Here is a 23956-nt window from a genome sequence, read left to right on the forward strand (position 1 = left end):
TATATAACTTTATTGCAGAATTACAAGTCATGACATTTGTTGTCATTGTTTCTCTATGTTGAGTGCACGCTTCATAGTTCACGTGGTAACAGTCACTGGTATAATTGAACTCGTCTAACTTTATGATTGAACCATTATTATTCTCAAACAAACAGTCAAAGTTCTATGTGATGCCTTGTTTACCTCTGTGTCTCAGCAGAGTTACCGGCACCGTGCCTGCAGCATGTATGCCACTGTTTTCTGTCTAGTAAAGGAGGTCCGACCAGAATCCCGACGTTAAAGCATTTGAAAAACGCCTCTGTTCACCGCCAGGGCGAGTTTAAAATAGCCAAGTACATTTATACATTTATGTTGTGTACTGTTAATGCTAAAATAATGCTTGTATTTAAGAACCTGACAAGTACATCGAAACTTTATATCGTTATTGTCTGTATTGAAAATGTGTGTTTTGCAGACTCCCTTGGAACAGAGAATGGAACTGGACATTCCCCTTTATAGTCTCTGTATAACCAACGATTATGGATATACTGACAAGATATGCCCTAACAATGGGAGTTGTTGTCCACAAAGCGGCACGGCAGGCTGTCTAACTCCCGCCTATCCTTTCTTTGGATTGGTGGATGCATCTCATTATTGTAATCCTTTTTTGAATATTTGATGAGGGTTGTTGACGTCAACCGCCTGTATTCAATGGAGAGAGATGTTACGCTACTAGCCTCATGCCGTGAATATGCATAGCCAATCTCGAGACAACTTTTTTCTCAGTTGCCAGGGATGTCACGTGTCATAATTATATCCGAACACTCGTAACAACTTAAGCATTAGGAAACTTCTATTCAATCAAATAAACCTCATGTAGCAAGTAAGTCATACAATTTTTGTTATTGACCAAATTCGACACTCATTGACCTCTGTAACGAAAATACGTCATCTGCTGGAGGGAGACAGATTGTCCACCTAGTTGGGCCTCTCTCTTCCGCTTCCTGTCTGGTGTAATGTCCCTTCCTGGGAGTTGATTTATGGTTTATGAACGTTCTATTCCTGCACTTTAGACCTCAGTTATTTTTTGAGTTGAGACTTTATAGGACAGCCAGTTTTTTTCATTTAATTTATTAATTTTGTCTGTTTTAAAGCACTTGTATTTTTCAATTTTGAAGAATAAAACCTACATTGTCTCTCGTTGCCTGCTTAGTCATCCATAACAATGTGCATAGGCACGTTGGGTGGCTTGGGCTCTGCAATTTAGCGAAGGTCTATGGCTACGCTGTGTAGTACGCACAGACTGGCTCTAATAACATAATGTCTGCTCCTCAGAGGCGTCTGTCACACTGCGCAGACATTCCATCAATTGTGCAAGTGAGGAACCCAGCCTGTGTTGTGTGTTGAACGGAACGCTAACCAAAGACTGTAGCTTGGCCGCAATCAGGCAAGGTGAGGCGAGACATCGATGGAGAAAAGATTGGCCATGTCATTTCCTCCCGACTTCTGAGTAGTTTCACGTATTGCCATTCGGTTTTGTAAGTCCATTTTGGGAGTTTAGATTCTCTAGAGATGGAATAAGCTTATTCTGACTTGTGGGTTTTGTGGTAAAACACTGGTTGGTAATATGGTAGTTTGATGTTATGGTAAGGCTGACTGCATTTACATGTGTTAAAATCGAGGGCTTGAAGGAAAGCCTTGAAATTTACAGAAAATGATTGATTATGCCAATATTATCAGAAGAAAAAAGGCCTACTTCTGTAACCATATTCACAAAGAGTTAGAGTGCTGATGTTTTATTTAATTAGGAAAGTCAGTTAAGAACAAATTCTTATTTACAATGAATCCTAGGAACAGTGGGTTAACTGCCTTGTTCAAGGGCAGAATGACAGATTTTTACCATGGCAGCTCGGGGATTGGATCTAGCAACTTTTCGGTTACTGACCCAACGCGCTAATCCCCCCTCTTATTCATTCTGATTTAAAAGGCAAAACAGATCCCAGATCAGTACTCCTACTCTGAAACACTTAATGAATACAGGCCGTAGTCTTCTATTTCTACCCTTATCGTCCCTTATTTGCTCAAGATGGTGCTGTGTCCTTAAAACTCTTCTACGATTGTATTCTAGGGCAGATTGTGCTGAGAGGCTTTATGCATTCAGGCAAAACTTGTTGTTCTCTCAGCTTGGTGTAAAACAGGCAAAAAAACACCCTGAAAAGTGATGAGTGCTCAGTCGCCATGACTTGTTTTCCTCAGGAAATACATCAGGCCTTGCAATTCATTCATTAGACGTAATCAGTTAGCCACTTGGAAGGAGAGCGGTGTGCTCAAGTATTTTATGAGTGTGTCAAAACCGACACCATTACGGAGAGACATTAGAGTTGACTGCCATTAGAGTTGACTGCCATTAGAGTTGACTGCCATTAGAGTTGACTGCCATTAGAGTTGACTGCCATTAGAGTTGACTGCCATTAGAGTTGACTGCCATTAGAGTTGACTGCCATTAGAGTTGACTGCCATTAGAGTTGACTGCCATTAGAGTTGACTGCCATTAGAGTTGACTGCCATTAGAGTTGACTGCCATTAGAGTTGACTGCCATTAGAGTTGACTGCCATTAGAGTTGACTGCCATTAGAGTTGACTGCCATTAGAGTTGACTGCCATTAGAGTTGACTGCCATTTGTGTTGAGTCATTACGGTGGTGACAGCCTTTGGTTGAGCGTGCTTGACGAGCACCGGTTTTAAGTGTGTGTGCGCGTCTCCGTATGTGTACCAGTGTCTGCGTGCGTTTGCATAAATGCGTGTGTGTCTACCTTGCCATGTGCTTACACACCGTATATGGAGACTAACAGACACAATTTGCACCTCGCTGTAGTAGCTGACAGGTATCAGCCTGCCTCCAGTATATTAGGGTTAAATAGCGGGAAATGGGTTACTTAGATTTACTGAGATTTCAAGCCCAAACCCACTTCTGTTTCCCGGGACAAATCACTGTGAGAAACCAGTCAATTATAATACATTTTTCTATTAACAGCATGTGAAATGGAACTGTTACATTATATGCAATGTCTAAATATTGCTTCTCTATGACCTGCTCTGCTAGCTGCATGATCAATCAACGCTCAAATATACAACGCTTGATATACCATCCAAAGTGTAATTAATAACTTCACCATGCTCAAAGGGATATTCAATAGGTGCCCTTCTTTGCGAGGTATTGGTAAACCTCCCTGGTCTTTGTGGTTGAATCTGGTTCACTGATGAACTGTGCAGAATGAAGACTCATGGCAGTACACTTGAGAGACATTAGAGGAAGGATGGCCTCGCTGTCCATCTACTGGCCTATAAAGACCACCAGGCAAGCTAACCCCAAAACACTGTTCTCTGCCATCATCCACCTTTTCAACGCTGCAAACTCATGCTGTTCAGCAGCCTCCTCTGAACAGTGCAATCGCTTCTCTGATTTTCTCAAGACAAAGATTGACACCACCAGGACAAACATCATGGCCTCTAAGACGGCCTGAGCCCTCAACACAGACTGCCCCTTCCTTCAGCAACTTTACAGAAGTCACATCCTCCGCTGTGCAGTTAATCACCTCTAAAATGAAGGCCACCACTTGCTCCCTTGACCCTATCCCTACTCAAAACCTGCTCATGTAGCCTGCTTATGTTTGTCACCACCCTGATCAACAAGTCCCTGTTGACCGGAGAGGTACCATTGATCTTCAAAACAGCTGCAGTGGCCCCCTTACGTTAGAAGCCCAACCATGACCAGGACATCCTATCCAACTAGAGGTCCATCTCCAACCTCCCCTTCCTATCAAAAGTACTGGAGAAAGTGGTTACAAACCAGCTTCAATCGCATCTGTCATCTAATCAGTTGTACAAGGTTTTCCGGCCCTTGAACATCACCGAAACAGCTCTGGTTAATGTTACCAATGCCCTACTGATGGCTTCTGATTCTGGATCTCAGTGCTGCTTTTGACACCATAGACCACATCATCCTCCTGCCGTGTCTCAGAGAGCACACTGCTGTCTCTGGAACACCTCTGAACTGGTTCTCCTCCTACCTCTTCAATAGGAAGCGATACATCACTATTGAAGAGTCCAGGTCGGAGGAGTCTGCAGTCATATGCGGTTCCCACAGGGTCAGTGCTGGGGCCTATCCTGTTTTTTAATTTACATCCTCACTCACGGACATATCCTCAGAGATTATAACATCAACTTCCTCTGCTACGCTGACAATACCCAGGTTTATATTAAATCCAAATCGTACACCATCTCAGTCCTAGCAAAGCTAGCTAGTGGACATTAAGGCATGGATGAAAGAGAACTTCCTACAGTAGCAAGGCTGAGGCTATACTTATTGGGACACCCAAGCAGTTCACAAGTGCTGGAAACATCTGCCCTACAGTGGTTCTTCCTGTAAAAGTTGCATCATACTGCAGCACACTTTGCGGGCCGCAGAATTCTATGGCACGTTATTTAATTGTCAGCCATTGTTACCATTAATGCTAGTTAGTGCTAGTTTCACACCAGAGGGCATATTTGAGAAGCATTTGATAGCCTTCAATATTGGCTGTAGTAGAGAATTTAAAACCTTTTTTATAAGAACATAGTATATGGAATTGATTTTAAGAAATGTAGCTTAATTAATTTGATTAGTATTATGGTGTTTCTATTCCAAGAAAAAAGAAACCCTCATGTTTTCCGTTAGGAAAATATGGCACTGTACAACGTGGTGGTCGGGAGTAGGCTACAGTACTAGGAGCGTAACATTTCCACACCCTAATTGTAGTCTAACCAGTACCCAAACAGAGATTCAGTGAAAATAAAAATCTCATTGATTTATCAAGACCAGTCCCCATGCTTGTCTCAGAGCAGCGCAAAACGGTGCTGAAATAGTTAACCACAGCGGGTAGACTATTGCTTCAAACTTCAATATGTTTTTAAGTAAACAAGACCTACACCACTTTTAACAGCACATTACACAACACTAGTGAGACATGTCGCCTACGGTAGGCCTACAGTTTTTCAATGACGTGGCTCTCCACCAATAATTACATTTAGAGGATTGGAGGATTCTAATTTAATATCTAAGGGGCATTTTTCGTTCTGCAAATCTGATCTGTGATAATATCTAAGGGGCTTTTTATATAATTAAAAATGTATTAATAGTAATAATGGACTGTAATGATGCCTCTTGCACTAAGATGCAGTGCCTTAGACCACTGTGCCACTCGGGAGCCATGACCAATATATATTGTCCTGCTAATAGCCCATCCTAGAAACGTTATTTACAGAATTCACAGCCTGCGTCGCTTGTGTATAACAGGGTTAATAATAATAACAATACTTTTTCCCCCTTCCTCTTGTTAAAGATTCCAATCGATATTTTTTTTAATCAATTAGTATATTTGAGTTTAACCACAATATTTGTGGTATTATTTGTTCTGTCTTTTCTGGTGGATTTAAACTGAAATTGCAACCAACTTTCTACGGCTTGTTTAAAAAGCAATGATATTTTGGAGATTATTTTGTTTTCAAATAACCGAAAGTGAGCGAGGGGAAAAAGGCCATTCTTGAACACGAGGTGAGACATTCTTGCAATTTTTTTGGGTGGGAACAATTATTTTTTATTTGGTCACAAGGGCAATACAATCATAAAAGTAACATTACATTTCCCCCCCTTTTTACTTACACTCCCTCCCACCCATTCCAAACATACCCCTGCCACCCCTCCAAGATAAAATAAACAACTTGAATATACACAGCATATTCATTTTCTAATACAACACCAACGATTATAAGCATTTTACATCACATCTAACAGTTTAGAGATATCTGAGGTGGCTACTTTCCATGTTTCCAGAGTGCTAGGACTGGCTTTATTCATACGGGCAGTGGATAACTCCAACATAATTACATCCTGAAAGTATGCTAGCCATTTCCTTATATGTAGGTCATGTGGTGGAACCCAGCACTGAACAAATTTTGGGGGGGCAGCAGTCAACCCAGGCAGCAACACTTTCGCTGTTTCTCATTCAGCTGCATGCCTGTATCATCGTTTAGCAACAGCATAATTGGCTCAAGGGGTACAGTTTTGTCAATCATGTCAGAGAGAATAGACGACCCTTTCCTCCAAAACTCCTAAACCTCAGGACAATCCCATATCATATGTTTGTATGTACCAAGTGTATTGAGGTTACATAGGTCACAGTATGGGCTTTGAGCCTGTTTTGCATGAAATCTTACAAGTGGTGTCCAGTACGATCTATGCCAAAGTTTAAAATTAATTAATTGATGGTTTGGGTTCTTTGCGTGACATATATTCTCCCAGACATTCTCCCAGTCAATAGCCTCATCATCGACAGCCAAATCATTTACCCATGCTTTAACCATTGAAAGATCTTTCTGCTTTAATCGTTGAAGATGAGAATAAATAGTAGACACAAAACCTCTGGACTGGAATGTTAAAATCCACTCTATCACCGGGCGCCTTCCCAAACTTGTACCCCATGGAACCCCATATGCACGGAACACTGACCATAGTCGAAGATATATAAAGAATGACGACCCTGGCAAATCAAAACGAAAACAAAGTTCCTGAAAAATAAGAAGAACCTTGGAGTTGAATATATCCCTTAGATTATTGACCCCTTTTGCAGACCAGGCTCTAGACTCAAACAGTTTATTACCGAAGTAATAGCCTTGTTATGCCATAGAGGGGTATGAAGATGCCATTTCCAGTTACCACCTACGCACTTCTCAACCTTCCTAAAATTCTCTATTGCATTAGAAATTATCGGAACAAAATACAACATGCATTTCTTATTATATATACCAGACAATAACACATCTTGCAATCTAGTAGGTGAAACAAGTTGAATAGTTCTCCAAGAGACTGATCAGACCATGATCTAAGTGGGCGTAACTGGAAAGATTGTTGGCAAATACAAACATTTGGTAATGCAAGTCCACCATTACACTTCTGTCAATGTAACACCTCAAACCGAGGTGCTATTCCAAAGGTATTTACGTGTACATTTATCAATCCTTCCCCAATAGCCTACTGATGGAGGGAGTGGGATCATCATGCTCAGGAAACGAATACGTGACAACACATTCATCTTTATGGAAGCAACCTTAGTTTGTAAAGAAGCAGGCAACTTCTCCCAAACGCTTAAATCCTGTTCAACTTCCTTGTAAATCTTCTCATAATTAAACTTCACCAGACCATGCAAAGATGTTTGTATACTGATACCCAAATACATTGGGCTGTGCTTTCATAGGAATTGTTGAGGGAAGTGAAACTTTCTTGGCCGCTTTATTCAGTAACATTAATGCTGATTTGTCTTATATCCGGACAGATATTTGAATTCTTCAAATGTGGATAATAAAGATCAGATTGGATTTTGAATATCTGTCTGTAACGGTTCTCCTCTTCCTCTTCATCCGAAGAGGAGGAGCATGGATTGAACCAAGACGCAGCGTGATACTTAGACATGATGTTTAATAAACAAAACAGAAAACACGAACGAACACTTGAAGTTACAAAACAAATGTTTACATCAATGATGTCGCTCTTGCTGCTGGTGATTCTCTGATCCACCTCTACGCAGACGACACTATTCTGTATACTTCTGGCCCTTCTTTTGACACTGTGTTAACAACCCTCCAGGCGAGCTTCAATGCCATACAACTCTCCTTCCGTGGCCTCCAACTGCTCTTAAATACAAGTAAAACCAAATGCATGCTCTTCAACCGATTGCTGCCTGCTCCTGCCCGCCTGTCCAACATCACTACTTTGGACGGCTCTGACTTAGAATATGTGGACAACTACAAATACCTAGGTGTCTGGTTAGACTGTAAACTCTCCTTCCAGACTCACATCAAGCATCTCCAATCCAAAGTTAAATCTAGAATTGGCTTCCTATTCCGCAACAAAGCATCCTTTACTCATGCTGCCAAACATACCCTTGTAAAACTGACCATCCTACCAATCCTCGACTTCGGTGATGTCATTTACAAAATAGCCTCCAAAACCCTACTCAATAAATTGGATGCAGTCTATCACAGTGCCATCCGTTTTGTCACCAAAGCCCCATATACTACCCACCACTGCGACCTGTACACTCTCGTTGGCTGGCCCTCGCTTCATACTCGTCGCCAAACCCACTGGTTCCAGGTCATCTACAAGACCCTGCTAGGTAAAGTCCCCCCTTATCTCAGCTCGCTGGTCACCATAGCAGCACCTACCTGTAGCACGCGCTCCAGCAGGTATATCTCTCTAGTCACCCCCAAAACCAATTCTTCCTTTGGACGCCTCTCCTTCCAGTTCTCTGCTGCCAATGACTGGAACGAACTACAAAAATCTCTGAAACTGGAAACACCTATCTCCCTCACTAGCTTTAAGCACCAGCTGTCAGAGCAGCTCATAGACTACTGCACCTGTACATAACCCATCTACAATTTAGCCCAAACAACTACCTCTTTACCTACTGTATTTATTTATTAATTTATTTTGCTCCTTTGCACCCCATTATTTCTGTCTCTACTTTGCACTTTCTTCCACTGCAAACCAACCATTCCAGTGTTTTTTTAGTTTCTATTTGACTTGCTGTGTTGTACTCACTTCGCCTCCATGGCCTTTTATATTTTTATTTATTTATACATATATTTGTTTGCCTTCACCTCCCTTATCTCACCTCACTTGCTCACATTGTATATAGACTTTTTTTTTTTTTTTTCACTATTATTGACTATATGTTTGTTTTACTCCATGTGTAACTATGTGTTGTTGTATGTGTCGAACTGCTTTGCTTTATCTTGGCCAGGTCGCAATTGTAAATGAGAACGTGTTCTCAATTTGCCTACCTGGTTAAATAAAGGTTAAATAAAATAAAATAAATAAAAATAAACGATGTAGACAGACCTGAACGACGAACTCACATGAAACACGAAGAACGCATGAACACGAAAACTGCCTACATAAAACGAACAAACAAACAAAACCGAAACAGTCCCATGTGGCGCAACGACATACACAGACACAGGAGACAACCACCCACAACAAACAGTGTGAAAACACCTACCTTAATATGACTCTCAATTAGAGGAAACGCCAAACACCTGCCTCTAATTGAGAGCCATACCAGGCAACCCTTAAACAAACATAGAAACAGAAAACATAGACTGCCCACCCAAACTCACGTCCTGACCAACTAACACAGACAAAACTAACAGAAACAGGTCAGGAACGTGACACTGTCATATATAGGAGAATATTGTCTGCATATTGTGATATAGTATGAGAGGAGTATTTAATCAGTATAGGAGAAGCAACTACATTCTGCCTTAAATGTTATGTTTAAATGTTGGCTGTTGCGACAAAATGAATAACGTTGGGAATAGGCCATCTCCTTGTCTACATCCCCGAAAAATAGGGGATGGACTTGAGTGTATGCCATTAGTAGAAACCATAGCAACAGGGTTAGCATATAACACACAAACCATATCGCTAAAATTCTTTCCCAAACCAAATTTTTTCCAAAACAGCCCGCAAGTACTTCCATTCAAGCCTGTCAAAAGCCTTCTCAGCATCTAGAGACAGCACTGCACACGGTGTGTCCAGCTGTTGTGGTTCATGTATTACATGCACAATAATTTACACAGTCTGTGTGATATATCCCTTTCTTTGGCAGTAGAGAGATTAATATATATATATTTTTAAACCTTGTCGATGGCCGAATGAATTGACTCCAATAATACAGGTCCTAAAATGCCCAATTTTTTTTGTAACAGCTTAGGTGGAATGCCATCCGGGCCAGGTTATTTACCCTTTTTAGCACCTTTCAGTGCTGAATCCAGTTCCTCTAATGAGATGGGTCGGCCCCGATCCGCAGATTGCTTCTCCTCCAATACGGGCAAATCAAGATTATCTAAAAACTGCTTGCATTTGTCTGGTTCAAACTGGATGGAAGATTTATATAATTCCTGGTAAAAAGACTGAAATGTTGCATTCATTTCCTGTGGATTAGAAAGTAAGCCTTTAACTGGTGATTGAATAGATTCTATAGAAGTACAAGATTCACTTTGTTTCAGTTTTAAGGCTAGAAGCCTGCTGCGTTTGCTCCCATTAAAATAATAGTTCTGCCTCACTCAATGCATGATGAACTCAGCTCTCCTCCTTAATAAATCTTTCAGTTCCATTTTAACCACCCTCAAATCATTGCTGACATTATTTGAGTAATTCATTTTCAGGTTCTGTTCAAGTGATTAAAATGTTTTCTTCATTAACTTGATCCTGTGATTCCTGGCTTTATTGAAGTGGGATGCAAAAGAAGATGTAAAGTCTCTGATAAACCCTTTAGTAACCATCCATGTAAACCTTGGGTCCTCTACAGAGTCCTTTGTTTTTTGCTAAGAATTCAACTACTTTGGCTTGAAATTCAGAAATCCCCCCCCCCGTACCTATTCCTCCTAAATATAATATATATATTTTTTTTTATTGAAAGTAGACAAATTCAGGGTGATTATAACCAAGCGAAAATTGCACTTGTGAAGCCAAACATGAAAACAAAACCTGGCTACAGTGGTTTAGGAGAATAGGGACACAATGTTAATCACCTCCAAAAAACGTTAATCACCTCCAAAGATATCAACCCCTACTAATCACGTTCCAACTTCAACATATGTCGTTGAAACGTTAGGTAGTCCGACGATTGCTGTAAATCCAAGAGTTCAAACAGTGAAAACATTACCATATTTTCTGTAATCCGGTACTTAATAATAATAATAATATTGAAGAAATCATATTAAGCGTCCCAAATAAAGCTCCGCTAGCCAGCTAATGTTAATCCTTAGCTCCAACAGTGAAGGAAAGCGTCCTCTGTTTTCGGTCCCGGTACTAGGTGAAGTTCCTGTCCAAAATTAAGATATATAATAGTTGAGTAGTCAACTAAACATTAGCTAGCCGGGTTAACTGCATCTTTAGTGCCCAGTTGCTCCCATTTCATTCTCCGCCTCCTTATCATCCTGCTGTACGGGCCCTTCCTTGGCATCCGTAAAGGAAATCACTCTCCGGGGAGACTTCTCCGAAATTCCTCTGCCTCTTTTGCGGAGGTGAAGGAGAGCTGCTCACCGTTGAAAGTAAGTTGCAGGGTAGTGGGATAGATCAGAAAAAAGGATATGCCCTGCGTGTACAACACCCTATGGACATCTGAAAATGCTTTCCTTCGCTCATTTGTGAAGGCACTGTAGTCCGCATAAAAACGTATGGTTCTCCCGGCATCTTGGATGAGCGCATTCTTTCTTGCTTCCCGCACTCCTTGTAGAATAGCATTGCGGTTGTCCTTCTTTGCATTTTGGTTCTAGATCCTGTGGGCCCTTTCCATTTGAATCGGAGTAGTATCAAGTTACGCAATCCATTTGGGCAGGATTTCTTGCAGGAAAGCAATTGCATCACCTCCCTCCCGGTTTGTAGCAATCCCCGTGACCCTCACGTTATTGCGTATCTTAAGTGACGAAATTTTGAACCGCATCTTCTCAAGTTCCGAAGTGCAGATGTTCACGTCCCTTTTTAGTATTTTTTGATTTTTGAATGATTTATTTCTGTTTTTAGAGGGAGAGAAACCAAAAGCCCACCTTTGCCTCATAAAACCTTTTTTTGGAAGAACATAGTATATGGGATTAATTTTAAGAAATGTAGCTTAATTAATTTGATTAATATTATGGTGTTTCTATAATTTAAAAAAACTAACAAAAACCCTCAGGGTTTCCGTTTGGATAATATGGCGCTGTACAACATTACCTTTATTTAACTAGGCAAGTCAGTTAAGAACAAATTCTTATTTACAATGACGGCCTACACCGGCCAAACCTAGACGACACTGGGCCAATTGTGCGCCACCCTAAGCGACTCCCAATCACGCCCGGTTGTGATACAGCCAACCTAACTAAGAAATACATTTGCCGATACAATTTTCCCCCTACCGTCCTTCTTGGCAAGAGTCTATTGTCCTGCTAATAGCCCATAATGGCGCTGCACAACATGATCGGTCAGGAGTAGGCTACAGTACTATAGTAAGAGCAAAATAATCCTAACATTTTCACACCCTAATTGTAGTCTAACCAATACCAAAACAGAGATTCAGTGAAAATACAAATCTTGATTTATCAAGACCAGTCCCCATGCTTGTCTGAGAGCAGTGCTGTCTTGACCTCTGAATGCTGTCTCTTTCATTAATTTTGAAAGAGTATTTCCAGTAAGCAACTATTTTTTTACCTTCATTAGCCTACTTTGTTCCAATATTTCTGTCATTCAGTGATATTTATTCCCATAGTAATTCGTTATTAATCCATAATGAAATAAACATCTGCATTTTGAAAGAGTATTTTATAATTATTTTATTAACGAAATAATAAAGATGCTGATGAAGAAATGCAGTACTACACAGTATATGCTTTATCCAACATTTTGCGGTTGCATGAGGTCATCCACACACCATTTAAACATTTGGATAATAAAGCATTCAAAGCATATTGAAGATAGAAGCCACCTGCATTTGTTTATTAGGTTACTGTGCAGTCTGACAAGTAAACAGCCTACAGTACATACTGTAGTAAACAGGGTAAAGTGCCTAATTCCTTACATAAGGGAGAGCAGGCCATGTCCAGACTTTCTCGGTGACCTCAAGTACTCATTAACTCTGTCTTTAATGCTTTTTTGGGTTGCATCAGTCATGGGCAGAAACTTCTGAGACACTGTATTAATGATGTACACCTGGAAGTTCACTGGTAAACCACATTTGCATCGGGATCCATCCCAGTTTGTAACGGCAGATTTCCTCCTCTTCGTCTGGAGAGGTGTAGCAGGGATCGGACCAAGACGCAGCATGGTTAGTGTTCATCATGTTTAATTAAAGACGATAAACGTGAACACTACAAAATACAAAACAATACATGTGGAAAAACCGAAACAGTCCTATCTGGTGCATAGACACAAAGACAGAAGACAACCACCCACAAAACCCAACACAAAACAGGCTACCTATATATGGTTCCCAATCAGAGACAATGACTAACACCTGCCTCTGATTGAGAACCATATCAGGCCGAACATAGAAACATGAAAACTAGACACACAACATAGAATGCCCACTCAGCTCACGTCCTGACCAACACATAAAACAAAGAAAACACAAAAGAACTATGGTCAGAACGTGACACAGTTGGTATTCTGTGTCCCCTCGTGGTATCTCTCTTCGGTTACACATCATTGGAATAGCAGAACCGCATAACGGTCCAGACAGACCTTGCTGTGCCTGGTGAGCAGTTTGTCAAGTTCTGTTGTCAGAAGAGGAATGGACATGTCAGGGTGAACCGATGACCTGACGAACCCACCAGGTATGTTGATTCTGCCTGTTAGAGGTGGAGTTCCAGAGCTCACAGGTGTGCCTGGCATGGATTGTGACTCCATCTCGTTCCTCTTCAACGCATCATTCTCCGCCTGACTCTCCGCCAATGCCGCCTGACTCTCCGCCAATGCCGCCTGACTCTCCGCCAATGCCGCCTGACTCTCCGCCAATGCCGCCTGACTCTCCGCCAATGACGACTGACTCTTTGCCAATACCGCCTGGCTCTGGACCAACTGCATCAGCTGTCGCCCGTATCTCTGCCGTCAGATAATGTTTCTCTTTCTGCTGGTCTGCCTTCAATGACTCGATCTTGGTCTTCAAAGTTTGAAGCTGATCCTTGTGTACCTTCATCAGATGAGCAGAATGGTATTGCCCGGAGCCCCCATCGATTACAGTGGCCTATGATAGAAACGGTAGATCAATTAAGAATTAAAAGTGACTCCAACACAAAAATGCTGCGTACACATTTTAAGAATCTGGCAAAACTAAACGCTTTCTTGGCAACCATGTGTTTTATTTGGTGCGGCCCACTGTCCAGCCCTTTCTCCACTGATCTCCACGGATGGTTGTCGGCGTGGTTGTATGCTCTGCAAAAACATATTGACGTTTTTAGTACACAATTATTTTTTATTTAACCTTTATTTAATTATCAATTTTATTACACAGTATGACTACACATTGATAGGGTATATACATATTTGTTTCATCGAAGCTTGCTTGATGAAAACAATGTCCATTTTGTCTGTTCTCTTTGGTCGCAATGTCATTTTTTTAAAATTAAAAGCTCATTTTTGAATGGTAACTGTGTTAAGGGTGGTGTTTGGGGGAGGGTGAGGAGTACTGGAAAGGTATGCCTTTCAGCTAACAATAGGCCATAAGTATACAGCAGATCACCTATTGTCCTCACTTTGATTATGCTGTAACAACATACTGTAGCACCATGACCAGGATCTCTATTCATTTAAGTGAGTCGATTAGGGTTTTCAGGAGGAATGGAAAATCTAGTACAGCCAATAAAGTTTTTTTTTAATCAATTAGTATATTTGAGTTTAACCACAATATTTGTTTTCTTATTTGTTGTCTTTTCTGGTGGATTAAACTGAAATTGCAACCAACTTTCTATGGCTTGTTTATAAAATTGTGATATTTTGGAGAGGATTTTGTTTTTAAATAACCTAAAGTGAGCGAAAGTGTCTTGGACCACGGTGCCACTCAGGAGGCCCCATCCACAAAGTTTTTAATGCTGATCAATTGCCTTGCCAACACCTCTCTGTATTTTGATACTTTGCTATTGTGTGTGTGTTCTACTGTGGATGGGCCTCTGAGATAACACTGACAGAGGAGATTTACGATGTCTTTGGGTGATAAAACCTAAAGAGCATTCCAGAGAACATGAGTTAATGTTTCTGCTCTATACCGTACCAGGGAGAGAGGGTTCTAGTTTGGAGTGTTAACCTTGTGACGCATTCCATGTATCTGTTGTTCGTCATGTAGGTTGAAAGGGGTGTATCTTGGTTATAAAAGACCTTTGTACTTTTGTTTTATCACTCTCAACGGATCATTAGAAATGGTGAATCGTTGAAAGTCATTGATAATGCAAAGCTCTTATTATTAAAGATTTAGTTTAAGTATAACTCTGACTTGTGTTATAAGTTTGTCTCCTTATTTGATAGTATAGAAATTAACCGCCACATCAGAGGTGTTTTCTGGATTCACGAGCCCGAGAATACTTCAGCATGCTCGGAATATAAAACAGTCTGCTTCCCTTTAGAAGAAGCCATATCTTTAAGCCATCCCTCAATCTCCAACCAGCTGCTTACAGATGAAGGGGGTGTGAATGTTTGAGGACTGTTGACTAATGAGTTTTGAATATGTTCATCACAGAGTAGAATTACTAAAGTATCTGGATGGATGGTATTATTTATTTGTATAGTGTTTTTCCCATTGGAATAGCTGATATCACAGTTATAGAAGGCTATATTTTCAGGAAGTGAGTAGAAGGCAATATCCTCAGTCAATGAAACAGAGTTCTGAAATGGAGTGCCATGACTCGGTGGAATTACACCAGTAATTTGAGATATTACTAAAAGTTCAATGTTTTATATATATATCATTTTGATTAACAAAATTATTAATTTCTCTACAATTTTCTTGGCCATTTGGTTTTCCTAAGGCTGTTATTTGTAACAGCAGGATTCAATTTTCATGGAGGTATTTTCAGAACTTTTCCTGTCTGGTTTTAACCTCCATTGCCTTAGTCATACTTTGCATCCCAAATGACACCCTGTTACCTACAAAGTGCCCTTCTTTTGACCCAAGCCCTATTGGCCCTAGGCATAAGTAGTGTACTATGTAGGAAATAGGGTGTGGTTTGGGACAAAGGCATACTGTTTTCCCTTAAAGGAAAACTCCAAAATCTTTTGGTATTTGTTCCATTAGTCCATTTTTCATATCGTCCCCAAAAAATGATCAACATTTTTGGACTAGTGAAACAAATACCAGAAGACAGTTTTTGGGTCTAATTTTTCTTTAAGTGTAGTCAGAAGCCTCAATCTATATTTATTGTTGTTGATATTAACATCATATGGTCAGAGAGGTGAAGCCTGAATATTGATGACAGCCTTGTCATGGGTTGTAATAATACCTCTCTGTCCTCAGAGGTGGCCATGTCAAGGAGAGGGCACACACACACACCTCAAATGCACACCTCAAGGTCTTTGCTCTTATAGCTTAGGGAATGCCAGACAACATTGATCCATGTCACAACATATATTGAAAAAATATATAAATGCAACATGCAACAATTTCAAAGATTTTACGGAGTTACAGTTCATAGAAGGAAATCAGTCAATTGAAATACATTTATTAAGCCCTAATCTATGGATTTCAAATGACTGGGCAGAAGCCCACCCACTGCGGAGCCAGGCCCAACCAATCAGAATTAGTTTTTCCCCACAAAAGGGCTTTATTACAGAAAAAATAACTCCTCAGCACCCTCTCTCCCCCTCCTCAGTTGATCCCGCAAGAAGCCAGATGTGAAGGTCCTGGGCTGGCGTGATTACACGTGGTCTGCAGTTGTGAGGCCGGTTGGATGTACTGGCAAATTCTCTAAAACGACATTGGAGGCAGCTTATGGTAGTGAAATTACCATTCAATTCTCGGGCAACAGCTCTGGTGGATATTCCTCCAGTCAATTGCATATTGGATATTCCTCCATGCCAATTGCACGCTCCCTCAAAAATTGAGACTTCTGTGGCATTGTGTTGTGTAACAAAACTGCACATTTTATTGATGGAGAGGCTCCCTTTTATTGTCCCCAGCACAAGGTGCACCTATGTAATTATCATGCTGTTTAATCAGATTCTTTATATGCCATACCTGTCAGGTGGATGGATTATCTTGGCAAAGGAGAAATGCTCACTAACAGGGATGTAAACAATTTTGTGCACATTGAACATTTCTGGGAACTTTTATTTCAGCTTATGAAATATGGGACCAACACTTTACAAGTTGTGTTTATATTTCTGTTCAGTATACATCAGAGATCATCAACTAGATTCAACCGCGGGACAATTTTTTTCTTGAGCGCATGGTCGGGGGGCCGGAACATAATTACAAATAATTTGTAAACTGCAATTGACCGCAAGAAGCCCAAGCAGATATAATATTTGATTAAAACGTAATCATTTCGAACCTTGCACACATTTGTTTATCATCATGTTGTCTCTCTATTATGGCTGGAAATACAGTAATTGGGAACAAATTTCCCAAATTAAAATCACTTGGACCTGATTTCCTGGTGTTTTATGTTCAACAATGAAATTTCAAGAAAAAATAATATTTTTTGGTGCTCAGAAAACATGGGCCAAATAAAACCACCTTGGCCCGCATGCCGCTAGTTGGGGAACCCTGGTATATATACTGTACACCTAATGCATCCTGATACTACAACACTTTCCAAGACAAACCTTTGCAAAACAAATCTATCGTACAACTAGCCTTCGATTCAATGTACAGAGTGCTTAGTTGTTTCATGAATCCTCCCTATGTTAGTCTTTGACCATCAGATTACACAGTTCACTACCACGTTCTCCATTTCCACCTTCCGGCTTATGCTACAACAACCTCCCAGCACCAAACCTAGCTGATCGATCGCTCCAGCGAGCAACACTCCCTCGGAGTCCAAAGTGGGCCTCCATTTTAAAGCGGGCTGTGTTCGACATGTACAAAAAGACTTCAGACAGAAACGTTGGCGGTGGCACCAATTAGCTCGGTGTCCTCAAATCCAATCAAAGGCTTCGCCGGAGTTGCTGTGCTAAGATGGGAGCGCAAACCTTCAACCTGACACGACGCTCGTATTCCCTGATGGAGAGAGCTTTTCCATGAACTAATTTGCATGCCACATTGCGGCGGAGAAGTGCTCGGCTTACTGAGGGGACTCAGCCAGGAGCTTGTAGCTGCAGTAATTGATTGCTGCTTCACCAGTCACCTGCTTAACTACAGACAGTGTCACAGGGAAAAATTGATATCTGGGATGACTAAAAACAAACACACCTATGCTCGATCTATTATTTCTATATTTCTTTATTCCATTCTTTTACTTTTAGATTTGTGTGAATTCGTAGATACTACTGCACTGTTGGAGCTAGGAACACAAGCATTTCACTATACCCGTAATAACATCTGCTAAATATGTGTATGTGGCCAATACAATTTAATTTGATACACGCACACATGCGAATACACGCGTATTTGTGCCGACATATTTGTGCACAGACACACACGTTCGTGGACGGAAGACACACACGCACATACACACAAACCAAAGTGAGACATCACTGCAGGGCTACCCTGCTGAGGGAGTGATGGATTTTCAGCTGTCTGTTTTTTTTGTTGGTGCGTTGAGTTGAAATATTGTTTTTGGTCCCCCGAGCTGCTAGCTGGAGGACTGGAACTGGAGCACTGTGGGGGCTTGTTTGGAGTACACTCACTCTCTTTTTCTCTCTCTTTCTCCCCTTGCCCCCCTCCCCTCCCCTCGGGGCTGGCAGGGATGGAGTGGTGCAGGTCTGAAACAGGCCAGGCTTTTCCCCTGGCTCCTGATCCTGGTACTCTCTGTGCTACTGCTGTTGCTGCTACGGTACTGATTCTGTTGCTGCTGCTGAGTGGGCTGTATTTCTTCCAGCCTGTCTGGCAGCATCTGTCTGAGCCTGAGGCGAGATGGCGTGACTGCTTACTTTAGCTCACCCCACCGGCACTGTGAGGGAGAAAGAACAGCCTTCTACTACTTCGGAAACGGACAGAGGAAATGGTTTATCAATGACCAGAGCCCGGTGAAAGATAACAGAGAGGAGAGATAGAGAGGGAACAAGACCGAAAAAGGGAGAAAAATAATAATAATACAAAATACAAAAAGATTGAGGGAGGGAGAGAGAGGGAGACCATTCTCTAGGACCCTGACTAATACGTTAAGACAGAGATAAGCGATACAAAAGGAAAATCCCCATCTGTTAAAAACCTGTTGGTCATCCTTTACAGAGGAGAAGGCCCAGACATGAAACAGAGCATGGCCAATAGAGCTTTGGGCTATATTCCTATTATCTCCCTCCAGCTAAACTTGCAACAAGCTAAGGCTTTTAAATGCTTGAAGGGGAGTAAACGAGTCTGCACTTCTGGAGAATGGTAGAGCCACAGTATCTCTTTTTCAGGGGAGACATGAATTGGTCTGGCTAGTCATGAAAAAAATTGAAAAGGATCTGTTTATCAATGACAGCAGTGCACCGATCTGTTATCTTTAGATTTTATTAGCGTAATTGCACGTAGCATCCAGCATCTGTGCCAAGTTATTTGATGTTTCACATCCAAGCCTCTATCTTCTTGGTTGTGAATCCATACAGTAGACAGTGATTTCAAAGACAAATGTAAGATTCTTAATAGGCACCAAACGGAAGAAAACAGACTGAAACATGGAATCGAAACTACCTGAACTTGCCCAATAAGACGCTTGTTTCTGTTTTACAGTGCAAAACGGTTTGTTACGGTGTGCCCTAATGAACACGGCCAGGAGAAGGGGACCACCTTGGTGTACTCAGTGCACTCCAATCAAAACCGGGTCGAGGACATACAATCTGCTGTTTCCTGTGTCCAGTGCCCTGTTCAGAATCAATGGGCTAAAATTAGAGGAGATATCTCTTCTCATCTCGTGTCATTTAATACACTGTTCACCAAGTCTGATTTCAGTTGCACTTCTATCTGAAATGACCCACACCAAGACGCTCACTGTAAACTGATCCACTACATGGTTCTAATATGGAAAACCCAAAACAAGTGTCTTTCTAAAGATCAAGTAATTACTATCTTCGTTTTTTTAAATGTATTGTAGCAAACAGTTACATTGCACCACCCTTTGTGGGTCTTGAACCCAGGTCTCCTAGCCTGCAGACATTTTGATTCAGTTGAAATGTTGCTACATATAACACATATATATATAAGACATAATACTTATTACAAGCCATTGTAAATGTTCATTACAGTCTTATAAAAAGTTGAAAGGAGTATATGTACAGGTTTTAACTAGTATTATAACTTTTTTCCCCTCTAGTCGTCCTTGACACAGCACTGCTCATCCAATGATTCATCAGTTTATTTTTCAAATGGTGTCACTGTAAACACACTGACGTGGGATTTTTTTATCGACATACTCGACAACTGTTTCCGAGTAGTCGAGCACTGGCTGTACTATATGGTTACATCCCAATTTGCACGCTATTCCCTCTATAGTTCAGTATAAAGCTGGGAATAGGGTGCCTTTTGGGACTCTGCCTCTGTCATGGTGACGAGCAAGTATCCATTTACCCTGGTTTGTAATGTTTTGCGTCACGCGGCGATGTGCCAAGGCAAGCATTGTCAGTCATGATAGACACTTTCTAGCAGATGTCTCGCTCAGTGTCCTTGAAGGATATGACATTTTGCAATGAAGTCATTTGACATTTTGCAATGAAGTCATTTGACATTTTGCAATGAAGTCATTTGACATTTTGCAATGAAGTCATTTGACATTTTGCAATGAAGTCATTTGACATTTTGCAATGAAGTCATTTGACATTTTACAACGAAGTCATTTGACATTTTACAACGAAGTCATTTGACATTTTACAACGAAGTCATTTGACATTTTACAATGAAGTCACGCTCTTAGAAAGTCTTCAGAGCAACTTACAATAAGTGCATTGACTGATACCGACCAGAAGATAAAACAACCACATATCACTGCAGCTACAGTGCCTTGCAAAAGTATTCACCCCCTTTGGCGTTTTTCCTATTTTGTTGCATTACAACCTGTCATTTTTATTTGAATTTCATATAATGGACATACACAAAATAGTCCAAATTGATGAAGTTAAATGAAAAAAAATATTTTTTTCAAAAGATTATGAATAAAATAAACGGAAAAGTGGTGCGTGCATATTTATTCACACCCTTTGCTATGAAGCCCCTAAATAAGATCTGCTGCAACCAATTACCTTCAGAAGTCACATAATTAGTTAGATTGCACACAGGTGGACTTTATTTAAGCATCACATGATCTCAGTATATATGCACCTGTTCTAAAAGGCCCCAGACTCTGCAACACCACTAAGCAAGAGGCACCACCAAGCAAGTGGCACCATGATGACCAAGGAGCTCTCCAAACAGGTCAGGGACACAGTTGTGGAGAAGTACAGATCAGGGATGGGTTATAAATAAAATATCAGAATCTTTGAACATCTCACGGAGCACCATTAAATCCATTATTAAAAAATTGAAAGAATATGGCACCAGAACAAACCTGCCAAGAGAGGGCCTGAAGGTGCTGCAAAGCTCCACAGTGGAGATTGGAGTATCTGTTCATACGACCACTTTAAGCCGTACACTCCACAGAGCTGGGCTTTACAGAAGTGTCCAGAAAAAAATAAACAAACATGTTTGGTGTTCGCCAAAAGGCATGTGGGAGACTCCCCAAACATATGGAAGAAGGTACTCTGGTCAGATGAGACTAAAATGTAGCTTTTTGGCCATCAAGAAAAACGCTATGTCTGGCGCAAACCCAACACCTCTCATCACCCCAAGAACACCATCTGTTCTCAGAGACTGGGAAACTGGTCAGAATTGAAGGAATGATGGATGGCGCTAAATACAGGGATATTTTTGAGGGAAACCTGTTTAAGTCTTCTAGAGATTTGAGACTGGGATAGAGGTTCACTTTCCAGCAGGACAATGACCCTAAGCATACTGCTAAAGCAACAATCGAGTAGTTTAAGGGGAAACATTTAAATGTCTTGGAATGGCCTAGTCAAAGCCCAGACCTCAATCCAATTGAGAATCTGTGGTATGACTTAAAGATTGCTGTACATCAGCGGAACCCATCCAACTTGAAGGAGCTGGAGCAGTTTTGCCTTGAAGAATGGGCAAAAATCCCAGTGGTTAGATGTGCCAAACTTATAGAGACATACCCCAAGAGACTTGCAGCTGTAATTGCTGCAAAAGGTGTCTCTACGAAGTATTGACTCAAGTTTTCTGTTTTTTAGTCTTCTTTGTTTGTTTCACAAGAAAAAATATATTGCAACTTCAAAGTGGTAGGCATGTTGTGTAAATCAAATTATACAAATCCCCCCAAAATCCATTTTAATTCCAGGTTGTAAGGCAACAAATTAGGAAAAATGCCAAGAGGGGTGAATACTTTCGCAAGCCACTATATCTGCCAAAGCAGTGTCAACGAGTAATGGGAAAGACAATTGCAAGTGTTATGGGGTGGGGGCCCCATTTTGGTTTAATTTGTGGTTTATGTAAAGCTTAGATTTGCAAAAGGTGAAAGCACCACTGGTCGCCCTAGGCGCATTTATTGTTTTTGTTTTGTTGACTAAACGGAGCTGAGGAGCGCAGCATTGTAAAAAAAAAAGTGCAGTACATATTCTGCTGTACTATCGCGAGTAATGACGTCTGAGGGGAAAAAACTGTGTTTGTTGTTTGCCGTAACTTCTTTGTTGTAATATCCCAAAACAGGCGTGGACGTTTCACGATTAAGGATTCCAGCTATAAAGTGATAAACATTGATGTTTATCCTATCACTTTAAAAAAAAAAGCGACTGTCAGACATTCACTGCAAAATCAGACATTCAGACGTGTTGGACATTCTTAGATGAGAAACAGCAAAGTGGTTTAATGTTGAGATGAGCCCACATCCCACACCATCTGTTCACAGCTTCATGCCATGAAATGGGATAGCCCATTTTAAAATGCTTAAATTAGTAGCTGCATGTCTTTGTCATTAATTTGGGATTTACTTGGATCTACACAACAGATGGTGTGGGCTCGGTGTCGTCTTGACATTTAACCACTTTTAAGGTCTGAAAACATCAGACAAACTTTGATTTTGGAGTGAACTATCACTTTGACACAATTGTATTTATTTATTTTTACCAGAAAGTTCTGAAATACCAATACTGTCTTCAATATTTTTCTTATTTTATTTCCTTTGCCTTTTTCAGTTAAGCTTCGTCTCCCCCTTGCCCCAACGCCGACCTTAGCATCACTGTCTACTATAAACCCACTACTCACCATTTCAATATATTTCACCAAAGAGTGAAAAATGACATATCTGTCAATATATGGACTTTTCCCTTCCTCCCCAGCTCTGATCTATAGGACTCAACCCCTCTTGGGTTCCTAACCATCTACTGTCCATCTACCATCCATCTACCATCTACTGACTAATCTCTTGCATCTCCTACAATAGCTCATATGTCTCTTCATGGCTTGGGAGAGGGATACAGTGAAGCTCAGCAATTCCATATTAATCAATTGAATTTGTTAAGCATCTGAAACCCCATTAGATCTCTGTGTGTGAAATTGGTATTACTTGCAGGTTTATTGACTTGCCTGTGGTATATAGGGGTACTTATAGTTATTATCGGTGGAGACAGAAGACTATTTGTAATTGAAGTGTATATTGATTGGATTGGACATGGTACAGATTGACCTTAATATGTTTTCTCTTATCTTGTTATCCACAGTTTTCTGCTGGTCTTCTCCTGTCTGGTCCTCTCTGTGTTTTCCACCATTAAGGAGTATGAGAAGAGCTCTGAAGATGCCTTGTATATACTGGTAGGCACTTTGTCTCCCACTTACTGTACAGTTTGTGAAATTTCTAAGTAACACTGATGTATATGGGGCATGCAACCATCTCAGCTCTGCAGATTTTGCTGTGAAGAGACAGAGTCATTAGATCACGGATCCTGGTATTGTTTCTGGTCACAGGTTCAGGAATGGCTGAAAAATCACATTTACCTAAAATGAACCCCACTGTTGGGAGATTTGGAAAGACATAGTCAAATCAATCAACAATATAATACTTTCAGTAAAAATATTCATCTTTTACTTTAAAAACTGTGGATACTATGTGATTAGAAAGGTTAAGAATTTATGTGAAACAGCAAAGTTGAAAAATATATGACACATGGAAATCAAAAGAAGGCTGTTTATGGCGATGGGTGGGATGGAATGAGAGTAGCTGATGGGTGGGG

General features: G+C 40.8%; 1 protein-coding gene across 10 annotated transcripts in view; it reads left to right on the forward strand.

Annotated features, from left to right (window-relative positions):
- Window positions 1-23956, forward strand: part of LOC129842490 (potassium voltage-gated channel subfamily KQT member 2-like) — a 91206-nt gene that overhangs the window by 10483 nt on the left and 56767 nt on the right. For all 10 annotated transcript variants that reach the window (XR_008757605.1, XR_008757606.1, XM_055911063.1 and 7 more), the window contains exon 2: window positions 23447-23537. Coding sequence is in view for 8 of the 10 variants with exons in the window: in XM_055911063.1 (XP_055767038.1) it covers window positions 23447-23537 (91 nt within the window). In the remaining 2 variants the exon portion in view is untranslated. The remainder of the gene's footprint in view (window positions 1-23446; window positions 23538-23956) is intronic.

The sequence above is a fragment of the Salvelinus fontinalis genome, unplaced genomic scaffold, assembly GCF_029448725.1.
Source record: "Salvelinus fontinalis isolate EN_2023a unplaced genomic scaffold, ASM2944872v1 scaffold_0043, whole genome shotgun sequence".
In the NCBI taxonomy this organism is placed as follows: Eukaryota; Metazoa; Chordata; class Actinopteri; order Salmoniformes; family Salmonidae; genus Salvelinus; species Salvelinus fontinalis.